This window comes from Monodelphis domestica, chromosome 1, assembly GCF_027887165.1.
Source record: "Monodelphis domestica isolate mMonDom1 chromosome 1, mMonDom1.pri, whole genome shotgun sequence".
Taxonomy (NCBI): domain Eukaryota; kingdom Metazoa; phylum Chordata; class Mammalia; order Didelphimorphia; family Didelphidae; genus Monodelphis; species Monodelphis domestica.
The window spans coordinates 593,766,945-593,783,335 of NC_077227.1; the positions used below are offsets into that span (position 1 = coordinate 593,766,945).

The following is a 16,391-nucleotide window of genomic DNA, read 5'->3' on the forward strand; positions in this document are numbered from 1 at the left end:
AATATTCTCATCAAAAAAGAAAAGAAAAGAAATAATAAAAATAAGGAAAAAATCAGTAATTCAATGTGTTTTCAAAAAAAACAGCATCCATTTGTCTATGGATTATTATCTCCAATTCATATGATAGGATACAGTCAATCAGTCTCAGCAGAAGATGCTTTCTTCACATGTGAGCAGTGAATCCAAGAGTCCCTTTCTCCAATCTTTATAGATGTTGGAGTAGTTAATAATATTTGGAATGGTCCTTACCATGAAAGTTGAGTTGCTCCAGTTTGCTTGAAATTCTTAATATAAACTTTATCTCCTGGGTTCAGGTCATGCAGAGAAAAGTCTAATGGTCCAGCTTGTACTGCAGCTGCGGATTCATGAAGTTCACGTAGTTTGTGCTGTAACTCCTGTATATAGGAAGCAATAGTAATATCTCCCCCTAATAGTGAGGTATATGCTGGGGAGAAAGGCTTAGCCTGTATAGGTGGATGTCCAAAAAGCATCTCAAATGGTGAAATATGTAAGTCTCCTCTAGGCCTGCTTCTAAGATAAAATAGGGTCAGAGGGAGAATTTCAAGTCATTTTAAATGGGTCTCAGTGCATAATTTTCCAATCATAGTTTTAAGTTCTTTGTTCATCCTCTCTACTTGGCCTGAGCTCTGGGGATGATATGGAACATGAAATTTGGGAGTTATTCCCAAGCAAGAATATATCTGATTTAGAACAGAATCAGTAAAATGACTCCCCCTATCAGAATCAATATGTGCTGGCAGGCAAAAACAAGGAATAATTTCCTTTAAAAGTATCTTTGCAACAAAATCCGCCTATACTCTTTCCCTCTCTCTACTTCTTAAGTCCTTCCCTCTATATTAATTAAACTACCATGAAATTTCAAAACTGACTTGAATATTTTATTTGGGATTTTGCCTGGTGACCAATTAAATTTAGATTAAGTCATAACCCTAAAATTTACGCTTACACCTTCCATCTTATAATCAATACTCTGTATTGGTTTTAAAGCAGAAGAGGAGTAAGGGCTAGGCAATGGGGGTCAAGTGACTTGCCCAGGGTCACACAGCTAGGAAGTGACTGAGGCCAGATTTGAACACAGGACCTCCAGTATCTGGACCTGATTCTCAATCCACTGAGCTACCCACCTCCCCCTAGATCAACGATTTTTAAGTTGCCTCTCTTGGACCTGTTTTCTAAATCTTCTGTTTTGTGGATGAGGTGTTTTATATTTTCTTCAATTTTTTCATCCTTTTGATTTTATTTTATAGTTTCCTGCTGCCTTGTGAAGTCATTTGCTTCTAGTTGTTGGATTCTAGTTTTAAAGACTGAATTTCATGCCTAGCTTTTTGTTTATCCTTCTTCTGATCTTTCATCTCCTTTGTGAGAACTTTAAATTACTCCACCCTACTTAGTCTAACAAAATCGGGAATGTCTACACTCATACTTAAGGATTAAGTATCTAGGAGGATGGCCCATGATAGACATGTGCTAGCAAATGACAAATCAGAAACAACTGACAGCCCCCTGGGCTGTCCTAAGTCAAGCCTAAGATAGTATTGATACATGTGAGACATAGGAAAGTGATGTAAAAGTGTCTATATATTTCGCATCACTTCCTCTCTTGGGCCTCTGACAGTGGAGAGGTGGCTGGCAGCAGCTTGCTGAGTGTGTTGGCATCTTGGCATGGCGGCTGCTATTGTCCAGGTTTAATGGTGAGTATTCCTTGATACCATACTGGAGGAAGCCTGGTAACCTAGTTCAGTGAAGCTCTTCTCTGAGATCTTTCAGTTTTGGCTGATTTTTCTATCCTTTATCTTCCAAATACTATCCTTTTAGAGAAGCCCCTAATCTTCAAGGACCTCGTGGCTCGCCTGGCACAGACTGGGCGAGAGAAATCCTATACCTTTTCCCTCTCTCTTATCCTTGATTTCTTCCCTATATATTGATTAAACCTTCATATATTTCCAAACTGACTTGGGTATTTTATTTGGGATATCCCCTGGCAACCAAAAATAAAATTTAGATTAGGTCACAACCCTAAATTATCCTTACAGTTGCCTCATTTTGCTTTCAAGACACTATTTTCTGTTTCCAGATGATTTATTTTGCTTTTTAAGTTCTTTTTCCAGTTGTCTTCAGCCTCTCTTAATTGTTTTTTGAATTGTATTTTGAATTCTTCTGATGCCTCCATCCAGTTTGCTGGAGTTTCTGTGTTTTTGCTTGATGTTCCTTGTGTGAAGATTGGATTTAGCTATTTCCTGATTTTAACAATGAAGATACTTAGTCTAACAAAATCAGGGGGGATTGTGAATGTTAAATTACTCCACCCTACTTAGACCTGTAACAGTTAAAATTTAGGGGAGACGGGGAGACTGAGGCATCTGAGGCAGGTAGAAATTAGTTTCTCTCTGCAAGAAGTATTATATTTTTTAGAGGTTTATTAAAGGTTAAAGATGAAAGAATATACAAGTAAGAAACATGTGCCTAGGCCAGAGGCCTAGACAAAATAACCTCACATCACGCAAGAGACGTGCCTGCTCCAAAACGGAAGTCCAAAAAAAACCAAGAGAGAGCCCTCTCAAAAGCCTTTGAATCAGCTTAAATACCTTCTCGATCTCAGCCCAGGTGAGATTACAAGGCATTTTGGGGAAGTGGAGCAAAGGCTCGTGGGGATTGTAGTCCTGTATTCGAGTCTATTTTTTACAGACTGTACTTTAGGGGAAGATAAAGTTGTAATCTCCCGATTGAACAATGAAGGTACTTAACTCTTACCTTATAGTGAAGCTAGAACTTTAAGTCTATTTTATGATCTTAATACAAAAAGGTGTTAAGTAACTATTAAGGTTAAATTAATCCCCAAAATGTTAAGTTAACTAAAAAGGTGAACTTAACAAAGAAGTGTTAAGAAACTCTATAGATATAATTTAATCAAAGAAGATGAGAACTCTAAAAGATATGGGCATTTAGAGGAGGAGACACAAGAGAAAAGGTCTATATATTTGGCTCACTTCCTCTCTTGGGCACCTTTCTGGGGGCGGAGAGTTGGCTGGTGGCAGCATGCTGGGCCTTTCGGCATCTTAGAGTAGCTACACGCTATTGCCCAGTTCAGTGGTGAGTTTCTGGCTGTGTTTTCCTCCTTTACTTTCCAACTTTATCCTATTTGAAACCTCTAATCTTCAGAGACCTAGAGGCGGGGATTTTAAACTCCCCCTGGCACAGGCCCAGCAGGAGAAATCCTATATCTTCTTCCCTCCTTCTTAAATTCCTTCCCTCTATATTGATTAAATTACCATAAATTTCCAGACTGACTTGGGTATTTTATTTGAGATTTCCCTTGGCAACCAATTAAATCTAGATTTTAAGTCACAACCCTAAAATTATCTTTACACTTGTTCCTCCTTTTTTTCATTTGCTCTTTGTTCATTGACTGGACAGAAGCTGTCGATTGTAATTTCTTTTTTTTTCTGTTGTTTACTCATATTTCCCCCTTCTTTCCCCCTTTGTAGTTTCTTGTTGTCTTACTCCTCTCATCATGTGCTGGATCTTTGAGCTTGGGCTGTTCTTTCCTGAAGGGGCTTTTTCTCTGTTCTACTGTTTGATCAGGTTAGTAAGATTTTCCCCAGCTGACAGCAGAAGCTAAAAAGGAGCTGAGCTTTCTGCCCTGTTGTCAAGGTTCTTGCCTGTAGTTTGTTGCTGCCTTTGCCCCTTGGGGCTTAGTCAGCAAGGCTCTCAGATCAGTCTATGGGAGAAGGGTGTTGGAGCTTGAGCTTCCCTGCCCTCTGATGGCTTAGTATCTGCCCTATTGATAAGATTGAGCAAGGGAAGAGGAATTGATCTGCAAAGGTGAATGTACCTTGAGGTCAAAACCTCCAGAAAAAGGGGGGGGGAGGCAAAATGGAGCATCTTGGCTGTGACTGGGCTGCCTCCTCTGTGCTTCTTCTTCAGCTGCCTCTATGCTGCCTGTGTTCTATGCCCTGAGCCTGCCATAGCTTTGCCGGCAAGGTACTCCCTCAAGACTAGCATCCTTGCCCACCCAGAGATTCCAGTCACTGCTGAAGGCTCAGCTCTGTAGGTGGGGGACGGGTCCTGGAACCTTCCTTCTACATTTCCCTTAAACCCGCGTTTTCAGACTTTTGGAGGGGGAGCATACCTTTTATGTTGGGTTCAGGAGGACGGTTCCCTATTTCCATCCTGTTGTTAGATTTGGTTTTCAGTCTCCTCAAAGCATTGTGTTTTTAATCAGTGAGGAAGGGTTTACGGAGGTCTGAACTGTTGCTGTCTCTAAGCCACCATCTTGACTCTGCTCCCCAAAAGTCAGTCTTAAGGAATCGAAAAGTTCTCCATAGACTTCTTTGAAAATGAGAGACAGAAACCCTCTGGCTTCTAATGAGATAACATCTTTTAATGGCTGTTCACCTTTCCTAATTATATAGGTTGTAAGACAGCAGTTTCTTTTAACCTAGCAAAGCCACCTGAAGATAAAGAGTGCTCCTGGATACCTCTGGCATGACTGAAAAGGCATAGATGGGTATGAGGAAATGGAGGACAGAAGAAAGTAAGTGGCAGGTTGAGAGAAAAAGGGAAGCATGATATTGATGTGAGGTTGTCATGGCCAAGGAATTCCTCCCACAGCAGCCAACCTGCTGAGGCTCCCTTCCTTTGCTTAAGGAGGTTGGTTTTCAGACCAAGTCCCCCTTTTTCCAGCCTTTCCAGCTTGGTACAACTAGTGAGAGCTTTCTTTTAGCTGGCACAGATTTTAAGAAGCCAGAGAAACTGGCATATCAGAGTGAGGCACTGGAGAAGGGTTTTGTAGTCAGTTTTCAGTTGTAGTACTAAGAGAAGCTAGAAGGCACCCAAGCTCCCTTCCCACCTTCTTCTGGTTGTGATGCTGGTGTTGGAGAAAGATATTATTTGGCATTCATTTCATCCAAATCTCCTTAACCTGGTTTTATATGAGATGAGTGTAGGAAAAGTTCCTTTCCCTAGAAAACTCATCTATTCATTTGATACCTTGGGCAATACTGATCTCATGTTATGCCCAGGTTAGCTTTGAGGAAGATACGTCCCCAGAAAATGAAACTGCTTTCTGCCTCAGGCTACTGATAGGTGACAGAAGAGCAGCACTACCAATCCTTTGAAGATAAAACATAGCAGAAGATCTAGATGTTGAGAGTCGGCCCCTCCATAAACTCATCAAGCCCAACTTCTCTCTTCTCTTTCTCTAGGCTTGTGTTTTCTCTTGGTAGCTACTGGAAGAACCCTTCTTCACAGCCTTTTGGCCCTGTGGTGGTAACTTGGTAAAAAAGCATGGGAGCTGGAGGAAAGAGCAACAACTCGCCTTTCAACCTGATGTCAAGATATTGCATCAATTTGAAAGTTATGGGCTGTAGTAGATGGAGGTCCCCAGAGCTGGGACTGTATTTATTGATGGTAGACACTGCTTAGTGGGAGGGTGAACAGGCTCATATATAAGGTTTAAGTCCTCTGGCTATAAAGAATTAGTTTAAGCACTTGGGACTCTGGCCTAAAGTAGAATGGGCCATCTCTAGAGTGGTGAGTTCCATCTCCTTGGAGGTCTTCAGTTAGTTCTTGGACAGAATCCCTTTCATGGACTCAATAACTGCTGAGTTTCCCTTCCTTTCTCCAATTCTATGATTCCGAGTCTTGTTAATGAGTAACTGTATTCCCCTAATGGATTACTGATAGGAGCTTATCTGCTTTTATTGGCTAGTGGTACACTGCCCATGTGGACTTTGGCAACAATAACCTTAGCCAGCTTGCAAACAACAAATTAACAAACAGTGAACAGTGATAGGCCCATGCAGAAATCATGGGGCTATACCCTGCCCAGTCCAGTTTGAGCAATCACTTTGGCAAATGCTTCTTTTTTTTTTTTTTAAACCCTTACTTGTCTTAGTAACAACTCTAAGACAGAAGGAAAAGTGCTAAGTAAACAAGGTTAAGTGACTTTCCCAGGGTCACACAGCTAGGAAATGTCTGAGGTCATATTTGAACCTTGGTCTTCCAAACTCCAGGCCTGGCTCCCTATCCACTGTGCCACTTAGCTGCCCCTCAAATGTTTTACATTTATGGCTGCCATGATGGCTGGAAAGGCCAGAGGCCCACATTTGCATTTTAATTTTAAAGAACAGAGAGGAGTCTTTTAGTATTCATGGTCCCTAGAGCTACACAGAATTAAGTTATTTCTGGCCTGTCCATTTAAAAATGAAATTGGAACTCTGGAGTCCTGATTAGGGTGTTTCATTGGGTAATATACTGAGATGAGTTGTTAGAATCTGAGGGGGAAAAGAGTCCCAAAGGCTCAGACCAGGGGCCAAGGGTCCCTTAGGTAGGAGCAAGAAATAAAGACCAGAGAGATTAGACTCTTTTGGGATCAGAAAGACTGCAGAACTGATAACTACTGCCAGTCAAATATATTGAATAGGGGAAGGGTTTATAAAGGAAAAAACCCATAGGAATGAGGTAGTGGGGGGAGCGTGAGTACATGTGGGGTTCAGCAAGTTCATGTTTAAAAGGGTACAAAAACATATTCTTTCTCAAGATTGTTTTTCCAGCCATCTGTGCCCCTTCCAAAGATATTTAGTCTACTAGGATAAAGAAGATATTACATTCCGATCTTTGTCCTTAGACCTAGAATATTATTTTCAAAGTTTGGACCTTTACCTAATTTCTTAGGCCCCAAACTTGGGTTGTCTCTGTCACTGAGTCAAAGCCCCTGAATCCTATTCCTAACCCTAACGCTGAGTGTGACACTCTGCTGTCCTGTTTCAGCTTCCCTCTTGGTAGGCACCAAGCCCTATGCTTTTCAAACTTTAAAGCGTTTCAAAAAATTATCAGTTATTATTGTACCTACTTTTTCGAAGATGCTATGAAACTAAATAAAACATTGAGTAAATGGCTCTGCATTCCAAAGAGCTATTATGAAGATGAAAGGGTCACAAAAGGGAATTCAGTTGGTGACACTTACTTTAAAATTACTTTTAAAAACAGAAGGAATATAATCTTCCTCATCCCTAACACACCTTAATTACAGGGTGTGAGAAGAACTGAAACTCAAAAAAGCAAAGGTCTGCCCATCTTAAAAGCAAATAACAGTGGGAATAGAGCCTCTTTGTCCTTTTGTCTCTAGAATTAAACCATTTTCAGATTGCTGGGTAGAATCTGAGCTGCCTCATCTCTTCTGGGGTGGGGCTGGTTTTTAACTGCATTTAAGAAAGGCATTGTACATTCCTTGCAACACCCAGCAGGTCCACAACCCCATTCTGGAAAGAATCAGGCCTCTTTGAACTGCCTTCTCCCATCACCTCTAGGTTAGACTTAAGTTGATTTCCCTAGCTTCTGATCTTGTCTTTAATAACTTTGGACCCCTGCATTCTTCCATGTAGAAGAGTGGGAGTGCTCTGGGCCAATTGTAAATTTTAAAAGCCAATTTCACAGGTATTAAAATGAAGTGAAAGTAAGCTGTTTTTTTATTAATTGAACATTCAAAAAGTGTTTTTTATTTTTGTAAAGTGAGGGGGAAACTGGGCCAGTAGAATAAGCTTCAGAGGCTTGGGGCAATGCAGTTTCTCTAGCTGTAAGCTTATAACACTGGCAGGTTTATTTCCTGCTACCTGTAGGCCACAAATTAGAAGGAAAACTGGGAAATAAAAATTTTGAAGCAAGTTCCTCTGATAAAGGCCTATTTCTAAAAAATATAGGGACCCGAGCCAAATTGATAAAAATAAGAGCCAAGATTAGTAGGTTTGTATCCCAAAGTTATTAAAGAAAAGAGAAAAGGACCTGCTGGTACAAAAATATTTATAGCAGCTCTTTTTGGTTGACAAAGAGTTGAAAATGAGATGGTCATCAATTGGGGAATGGCGGAATAAGTCATGCTATATGAGTATGATGGAATATTATTATACTATAAGAAATAATGAGCAGGATAGTTTCAGAAAAACTTGGAAAGACTTTTATGAACTGAAGCAAGATAAAGTAAACAGAACCAGGAGAAAATTATACACAGTAACAGCAATATTGTAAGAATGATGGAGTGGGAAAGACAGAGCTATTTTGACCAAGATAATGATCCAAGATCCATAATGGAAAATGTTATCTACTTCCAGAGAGAACTGATTAATTTGGAATGCAAATTGAGACATCTCTCTCCCTCTGTTTTTATTTTGCCTTTGTTGTATTTAAAAAAAAATTTACAACATGGCTAATATGTAAATGTGCATGGCCTCATGTATAATCAAAATTAAATTGCTTGCCTTCTCAAGGAGGGCAAAAGGGAAGAAGGAAGAGAATTTGAAACTCAAAAGTTTTAAAAAATTATTGTTAAATGGTAGAAATGAGAATTCAGATCAATTGATGGTCAATTTTTACTCTTGATACTGAATGAGAAGCTATCTCTTTCTTCTTGTCAGAGAAGTGGTAGATTACAGATGTAGAATAAACTGCTAGAAATTGTGGAAGTTTCTATTTGATTTGCTTAACTCACCTTTTAAATGTTTGTCAGAAGGTAATGTAGAATGTCAATGTAGTTAAAGATTTATCAATAAAACATTAAAGATAAGAAGATTGTTAAATTTTTTATATGTGATTGGGAAACATTTAATGAAATAAATAGAAATAATTTTTAAAAAATATCCCGAGGTACAAATACACACTCAGGCCTGAACGTGAGTCTAAGATCCCTTGTGCAGAAAGGCACCTTAGACTAGTAAGGGACACACTGAAAGGTTACCTGAGACTGAAGCGCTGCCCCCCACCCTACCCCACCCCCGTACCCCCTCCCCCAGCCCGAATACTGCTGGGTTGAGCTCTACCACTGGCATCAGTTTCAGTGTCTCTCGGGGATGGAGCCGAAAGAAGGATAGCCCTGGATTGGCCTACCCTGGCTTTATCTGATGCCGTTAGCCTCCCCTCCCCCCTTCCTGAGGGAGGAAAAAAGAGCATCCTATATTTCGAGAGTAACCATGACACTCGCTCGCATCCTGAGGAAAAGAGGAAGTGATCCGGTAGGACCTCGTGTTATGCAGACACTTGCCCAAGACATCTTAGGCTTACGCGTTTTGTTCTCCACCTTCGTTGTCAACGGACGATTCTACACATCCTCTCTCTCTTGGGCCCAAGCGCCTGCCCGTACCCGACCCCACGCGCTGCCCGGAGCAGCTTCGTCCTTGGGGTTGGGGGCCAGGGACTTACAAAGCTCCAGGGAACCGATGCTCCATGAAGCCAAGAGGGCGCCCCACCACCCCCAGCCCATCTCCCTGAGCCTGGGCGCGTGGCTCGCCAGTATCGTAGCTCCGGGAGTCTCTCGGGCTCAACCGGGAGCGGGGCGGGGCCGGGAGGAGGGGCGGGGCCGGGCCGAGGCTCCGCGGTGGGTGGCCCCTCGCTGCTGACGCGAGGGGGTATATAGTCGGGCATGCGCGCGGTGGCGGGAGACAGGCGGGGGGGCCGGGGGCGGGGAAGGGGGGCTGTTTGAGCTAGCTGCCGGTCCGAGTGCGCAGACCTGCTGCCGCTACCGCTTGTCATCTCCGCGGTCCGGGAGGGCCCAGCCAGTGCCGGGGAGGGCCTGGGAACCGGGGCACCGCCGCGGAAGCCGCAGGTGAGCTCAGCCCGGGAGGCGGCGCGCGTGGCTGCCCCACGGGGCTAGCTGATGGAGGGAGGGGGTGGCTTCGGGGACGCGGGCACCCGGGGACCCGCTATCCCTACCCCTCCCCGCCAGGCGGAGACGATCCGGCATTGCCTGAGACGGGGACGCATCCGTGTCCCCAGGGGATCGGGAGATGCTGGAAGGGACTGGGAAGGCGAGGGTGAACCCGGTGACCTGGAGCAGCCTCCTCACCTGGACATGCTGTGTCCAGGTGGTCAGTGGACCTTGATGAATGTCGCAGGGAAGATCGGATGGTACCCGTGGGCATAGAGGGCAGAAGAGGAGGGAGAGGCGGACACGTCTCCGACCGTGGTAGGAAGTTCTTGGAGGTAGCTTCCTGAGGGCTCTGGTTTCCAACCTTGCTACTGCCTCCTCCTGCCTCCTGCCTCCTTTGTGCCTGGGCCACCTCCCGGCCATGTGGGAATGCAGCTTCCCTCAAACCTTTCTAGTTAGGTCCTCAGGAGCCTGGACCAGAGGCTCAGAATGCAGACCTTGGCTAGACCGAAGGGATCCAATTCAATAAACATTTATTAAGCACCTTCTATGTGCCTGGTACTGCCCCCTCGTTCTTAGCGTACACTAGGGATCAGAAAACACCGGAGCAGTTGGGTTAGTTCCACAGTGGCTTCTAAGAAGGCCAGGTCCCCAAGCCTGGAATAGCCTCCTCATCTTTGCCTTTCAGAATTCTTTCAAGGCTCAGTCACAGGGCTATCTCTACCATGAAGCCTTCTTTGGTTTCCCCCACTCCCCAGGCACCTCTCTCTCCAACTTCCCAAGCTGAAAAATTTATTCTCCCATATATTTTCCTAAAGCTCTTTGGAGCTCTCCTTGGACCACTTTGCCTTCTGCCAAAGAGTTAACATGTTGGATTCCCATATTCCCCCTCTCCCCTAGCCTATTGGTTCTTTGAATTTTCAATAGAATATAAAACTCTTTATACTTTTTTCCCTTTCTTTACACTTTTAAAATCTTTATATTCCCAATGCCTAGCCAGGCACTTGGCATATCAATATTCAATTAATAAATGCTTGTTGGTTTAGCACAAGAACTGTCATTTTCCATCTTTGTCATCACAGGACTTTGCACTGGGCCTTGAACTTAGTAGGTGCTTAATACAGATTTGCTGATGAATTGAATTAAGGAAAGTCTCTCTCTCTCTCTCTCTCTCTCCCTCTCTCTCTCTCTCCTTCTCCCAGTGTTTCTGGGCCCAAGCTTTAGGAGGAACTTGCCATTGAGGTGATAGGTCCTCAGCAGGCAGAGTTGCCAACTGATAGAGTTGCCTAGGTGACTTAGATAACTCTGGGTATATGGTTTGCAATGGGACTGTGAGCCCTCTTCTCTGGCCTTGGGAATGGGGGCAGGGATGGAGCCTGCAGAATTACAAGAATAGCTCCAGTCTGACTCTGGTGCCTGGACTACAGATTATAGGTAACAAGCCCCCATTATGAGTAATTTTCCCTCTCAAACAAGTAGTCTTTGTTTCTTCCTGGACTGTTAAGGAAGGGAACACATTCCTAGTCAGGAAGGCAAAAAGAGCTGAGTTCTAATTTTGGCTGTAGCCAGTGACCTGTGGTAGAGAAAGTGCTGGTGCTGGAATAAAGGAGTGTGGGCTAGAATCCCGATTTTGCTGCTTTCTATCTGTGTGGTTTGGGGTAAGTCCATGTAATAGTCTTAGACCTCTTTCTTTCTCTGTAAAATTCATGGTTTGGGCCAGATGATCTCTGAAGTCCTTTTCAGCTCTAAATCTACAGTCCTATAGTTTTGGATACCTCCCTAGGCCTCAGTTTCTCTTATGAAAAAATGAGGCAGTGCAGTGAGATGATCTCAGTGCCTGGCATAAAGACATGGGCATTTTGTCAGCATACACTGAATTGACTGGTTTGTTTTATACCTAAGGGCCTTTAAGGTGATAAATCTTATGGTTTATGTTTATAACAGAGAACAACTCCTGGAAATAAGGCATGGGGTTAAGCGTAGAAGGAATGCTTCTTTTGAGTCAAAAAAAGAAAAGAAGAGTGTGGAGCTACATGGCAGTTAATAACTAGAGCTAGGTATTGGGACTCCCAGTTGTGTGGTCAGTTTCTTTGTCCAATGTTTTTGCCCATTGAAGCAAAGCTTCTTTTAAAACTGTGCTGGGTGACTGCTTTTTGCAGTGAGACACTTGGCTTAAGATCTCTTATGGGAAAGGGATAAGAGTTTGCAAGTTCTTTTCTTGGAGAAGAGATTCCTCGCCTTTTCTTTTGGTCAAAGTGGTGGGACAGAAGGTGCTGGATCTCCCTGGTGGAGATTTTCTGTTCTTCCTTGGAGAGGAAATCCCTTTCTACTCGGCCCAGCAAGCTGTGACTGACGGTCTGATTTCCCTGTTCCCAAGAGTGTGGATGGACAAACTATGTGGCAGGATAAACAGAAATAACAGGATAGAGTTGAGTCAGGGAGCATCTAGAAGTAAGGCAGGGGAGCATTTCTGTGTGGTAGAGACCAGGTCAGGAACCCTAGTCAGAGAACATTAGCAGTGGGCCTGGAGAAGGATGCTTCCTTGGATAGGCTTTAAAGAGGGAAATGGTTTTGATTACTTGGTACCTCGAAGCACCAGGTCCTAACCATATCCTCACTGGTTCATTCATTCAGTATGGAAAGGCATCTTTTGTACTCTTGTTTGGTTTTGTTTTTTTTTAATTTTTTCAGTTACATGTAGAAATAATTTTTGACAGTTGTTTTCTGGCATTTTAGAATTCAGATTTTTCTCCCTCTCTCCCTTCCCCACCTCCCCTGGTAGTAAACAGTCTGATTTAGGTTATACCTGTGCTTTCATGCATTATATATTTCCATCTTGCTCATGCCATGACAGAAAACATTGTATGCTCTTGTGATTAGCAGTGGGAGAAGAAATGGACAATCTATTTTAGGGGAACAAAGAGAAGAGAAGAAGATTTGAAGTACACACACACATATTTAAATACTTCTGGTATCTGTGACTTCTTCAGTGTGGGTGCTCCCTTCTCCAAGGCAGATCTCAGACCCTTTGTGCATTAGTAGATACTATGCAGTAAACATTTATTAAGCACCTACTATGTGCCAGGCACCATGCTTTATACATGTGTATGTATATGTAATTTTATTTTATATTTTTATATATGTGTTTATATTTATATGTATGTGTGTATATACATACACATGTTTATATCCATATCTCTTTACCTTCTGTCTTAGAATCTATACTAAGTATCAGTTCTAAGACAGAAGAGAATTAAGGGCTATAAAACTGGGGTTAAATGACTTGCTAAGTTGGGAAGGATCTTGAGGCTAGATTTGAACCTGTCCATGATTCCCATATCCAGGCCTGGTCTCTATCCACTGAGTTATCTAGCTGCTCCTTGTTCAGCCATTCTCCTCTTGATGGGCCTCCCTTTGGTTTCCAGTTCTTTGCCACATAAAAAGTGCTGCTATAAACAGCTTTGTGCCTACAGATTTTTTTCCCTTTCTTTGATCTCTTTGGGGTAGAGACGCCAGACCTGTTCTTAAAGCCTTTCCAGCTTGGGAGGGCCTGCCTGAGCTCGTGTTTTGCTGGCATAGTGGGCCCAGGGTCATCCTTACCTCAGACTGAGATGTACATACTTTCCATATATGGTCAAAGCTAAAAACCAGCACTGGGCATCATGAGGATGGTACAGGTCAGATGCCAAATGAGTGATCCAGGCAATCTGTCAGTACCCAAGTGATTCAGAGGGTTAGCTTGGGCTGGGCCCCTGGGGGTGAAGTGAAGAGGAGTTGGGGCTTGAGCATGGGCCAGAAAGCATGGGTACCATGGGGACAGTGAGAGGAATCTGTTAGGGATGCGGAGGAAAGAGAGGGACATGGAATGTTTCCATTTGGAAGGAAGGGCCAGCTGCCTCCACCTGCCTCCTTGGGTCTTCTCTCACAGAGTTTATACAGTTATTCCCTCTGGGGGGAAGGCCAGAGGATTGAGGGAAGGGATGGGGCTGCCCATTCTGTGGTGACCTAAGGCAAATCCCACTCTAGTTTTAAGAACTTTCTTCCTGACCCTTCACCCTAGCCCAAGATTTCAGGAGGATCCACCACAGATTTCCTGCCACTTGCTGATTAAAGCTTCAGGAATAGATTTGTTTTCATTCCTATAGAGAGCTGATTAGGGTTACCCTGAACTTCTGCCTCTCCTTGCTTTATCTCATCCTCTCACTGGTGCCCCATAATGCTGGAAGAATCCGATTGGGTGGTTTCATGATGAAGATAGAATGAAAGCCAGGCCTTGAAGGATGGATGGGGAGGAGAGGAAGGAGGACATTTCTGGTGGAGGGACTAGTCTGAGCAAAGGGCAAGCTAAGATGTAGTCAAAGGAATCCCATTTGTCTCTGTATCCTCAGCAACCTCACACCTAGGACCCATCCAGCATGTTATTTATATATATATATATGTGTGTGTGTATGTGTGTGTGTGTGTGTGTGTGTGCATTATATATATATATGTATTTATGTATTTATGTATTTAACCCTTACCTGCCATCTTGGAATGTGTATTGATTCCAAGGCAGAAGATTGGTAAAGACTAGGTTAAGTGACTTGCCCAGGGTCACACAGCTAGAAAGTGTCTGAGGTCAGATTTGAACCCAGGACCTCCCATTTCTAGGCCTGGCTCTCAATGCACTAAGCCACCCAGCTGCCCTCTGTAATAGATGTTTAATAAAACACCTGGTGAATAGAATTGAAAATAGGTTCAGGGAATGGTGAATTCGTCTAGAGCAGAGCAGAAATACCATGTAGGGGTCTTAAAAGTACTATGGCAAGAAGAGTCAGGTGGGAGTCTAGACCACCGACTTGCTGGGCCCTGATGATTGATAGTTATACACAGAGAAATGCTATCTTTGCTTCAAGAGTTGACAGTTAGGCTGGAGGTCCGTGACAGCTTCCAGGTTGGTTTTCTGCCTCTGCACCCCAAAGTTTAGTCTCCAGATCTTCAGGTGCCTGAATCCTCAGTCCTCCTATCCCAGAGTGAGTGACACTGGAGAAAATGGTTCCTGCTGTTCTGACTTTGCTACGATGGATTACTTTCTATCAGAAAGCCAATTTAAATCTTTATTATGGAAGGAAAATGCCCTTTTCCTGGAAAGGGGGCTTTTGGGGAACTATATTCTGCTTAGAAAGCAGCCTAATGAATCTGAGCAGGAATTAAGCCTTGCTACTCACTTGGCCTGTACTTCTCCTTTAGCTCTGGGCTATGCATTCAAAATCACTGTTGAGGTTTTATTTTTGTCTTTTTATTGTAGCTCCTGAAGGTTCAAAGAATCACTGGGGAATCTAGGCTAAATAGGTCTTGTTGAGCTTGGGATAATACTTATTTAGGGCAGATTTGTATAAAGAGAAACTCTCTAAGAATCTCAAAAATGGAGTGGGTTCCTTTAAGGGCATATAGATCTTCCACCACCACGGATTAATGAAGGTTCAACCCTTGTTTGAAGTTTTCCTGAGAGAGGGAGTTCAGTTATCACTCCCCACCCCCTACTTTACCCCCCCACCCCCACCCCCACCCCTGTCTATTCCAATTTGGAACAATCTAATCATTAGCAAAGGGCAGGTGGATGATAGGATGCCAGGCCTGAAGTCTGGAGGACTCATCTTCTTCAGTTTAAATATGGCCTCAGATACTAGCGGTATGACTCTCAGCAAGTTACTTAACGCTCTTTGCCTCAGTTTCCTTATCTGTAAAATGAGCTGGAGAAGAAAATGGCAAAACCTCTGATGGGGTCATAAAGAATGGGATCCAACAATAGCCACAATGCTTAAGAACTCTCCACTTGTATTGAAGAAGCTGCCCATAGCACTTGCACCCATTGTTCTGCCTTCTGGGGGCCAAGTGGGCCAAAATGTGATGAGCATTCTCAGGCTGTATAGAGTGAACAGAGGCAGCACCCTGTGCTCCGCTTGTCCCTAGGTCCTTTAGTGGTTACCATACCATAGTGCCTGGCAAGTAAATTGGAATTATTCCAGTTGTACTGGAGTCTATCCACCTTGGGGGATGAGCTTGCAAAGGAACTAAGGGGGTCTTCCAGTGATTGCTTTCTGCAGAGGGAATTCTTGTTCTTGTTTGAAAATGGACTAGATGGCCTCAGAGGTCCCTTTCAAATCAGAGATTCTATGTTTCCCTCCCTGTAGTCTAACCCCTCTCCCACATCATAATAATTCAAAATTGTTAAGATTTGGAAAGCACTTTCAGGTTTACAGAGTGCTTTACAGGATCATTTCTTTTGATCCTCACAGCCATTCTGTAAAGTATTATTATCCCTATTTTTTTTTTTTTACAAATGAGGGAATGAAGGCAAATTGGTTAAAGTGATTTGCCCAGAGTCATATAGCTGGAAAGTGTCTGAGTTCTAATTTGAACACAGGGCTTCTTGACCTCTGCCAGCTGCCTTTGCCAAAACTTTATTTTGTTATTTTTTAAATTAGATTTTATTTTTTTTCCCCCAATTATATGTAAAAACAGTTTCCAACATATTTCAAAGACTGAGTCCCAAATTCTCTCCCTCCCACCCCACCCCCATCCTTCCACCTTCTGTTGAGATGGTAAGCAATCTCATATAGATTTAACATGTACAATCATGTTAAACATTTCTTCCTATTAATCCTTTTGTGGAAGGAAACTCAAATAGAAAACATTTTAAAAGAAAGTGAAAAAAGTTTACTTTGGTCTGTACTCAGACTCAGGTCTTTTT

At 43.1% G+C, this 16,391-nt stretch overlaps 1 protein-coding gene across 4 annotated transcripts in view; it reads left to right on the forward strand.

Annotated features, from left to right (window-relative positions):
- The first annotated feature begins 9,440 nt into the window (after nt 1-9,440).
- The window catches only part of SLC39A14 (solute carrier family 39 member 14), a 62,401-nt gene continuing 55,450 nt past the window's right edge, over nt 9,441-16,391 (forward strand). For 2 of the 4 annotated variants that reach the window (XM_056813689.1, XM_003339718.3), the window contains exon 1: nt 9,441-9,616. Coding sequence is in view for 2 of the 4 variants with exons in the window: in XM_056813687.1 (XP_056669665.1) it covers nt 9,897-9,976 (80 nt within the window). In the remaining 2 variants the exon portion in view is untranslated. Of the gene's footprint in view, nt 9,617-9,654; nt 9,977-16,391 lie in introns of those variants that run through there. The other 2 variants (XM_056813687.1, XM_056813688.1) reach the window with 1 other exon arrangement.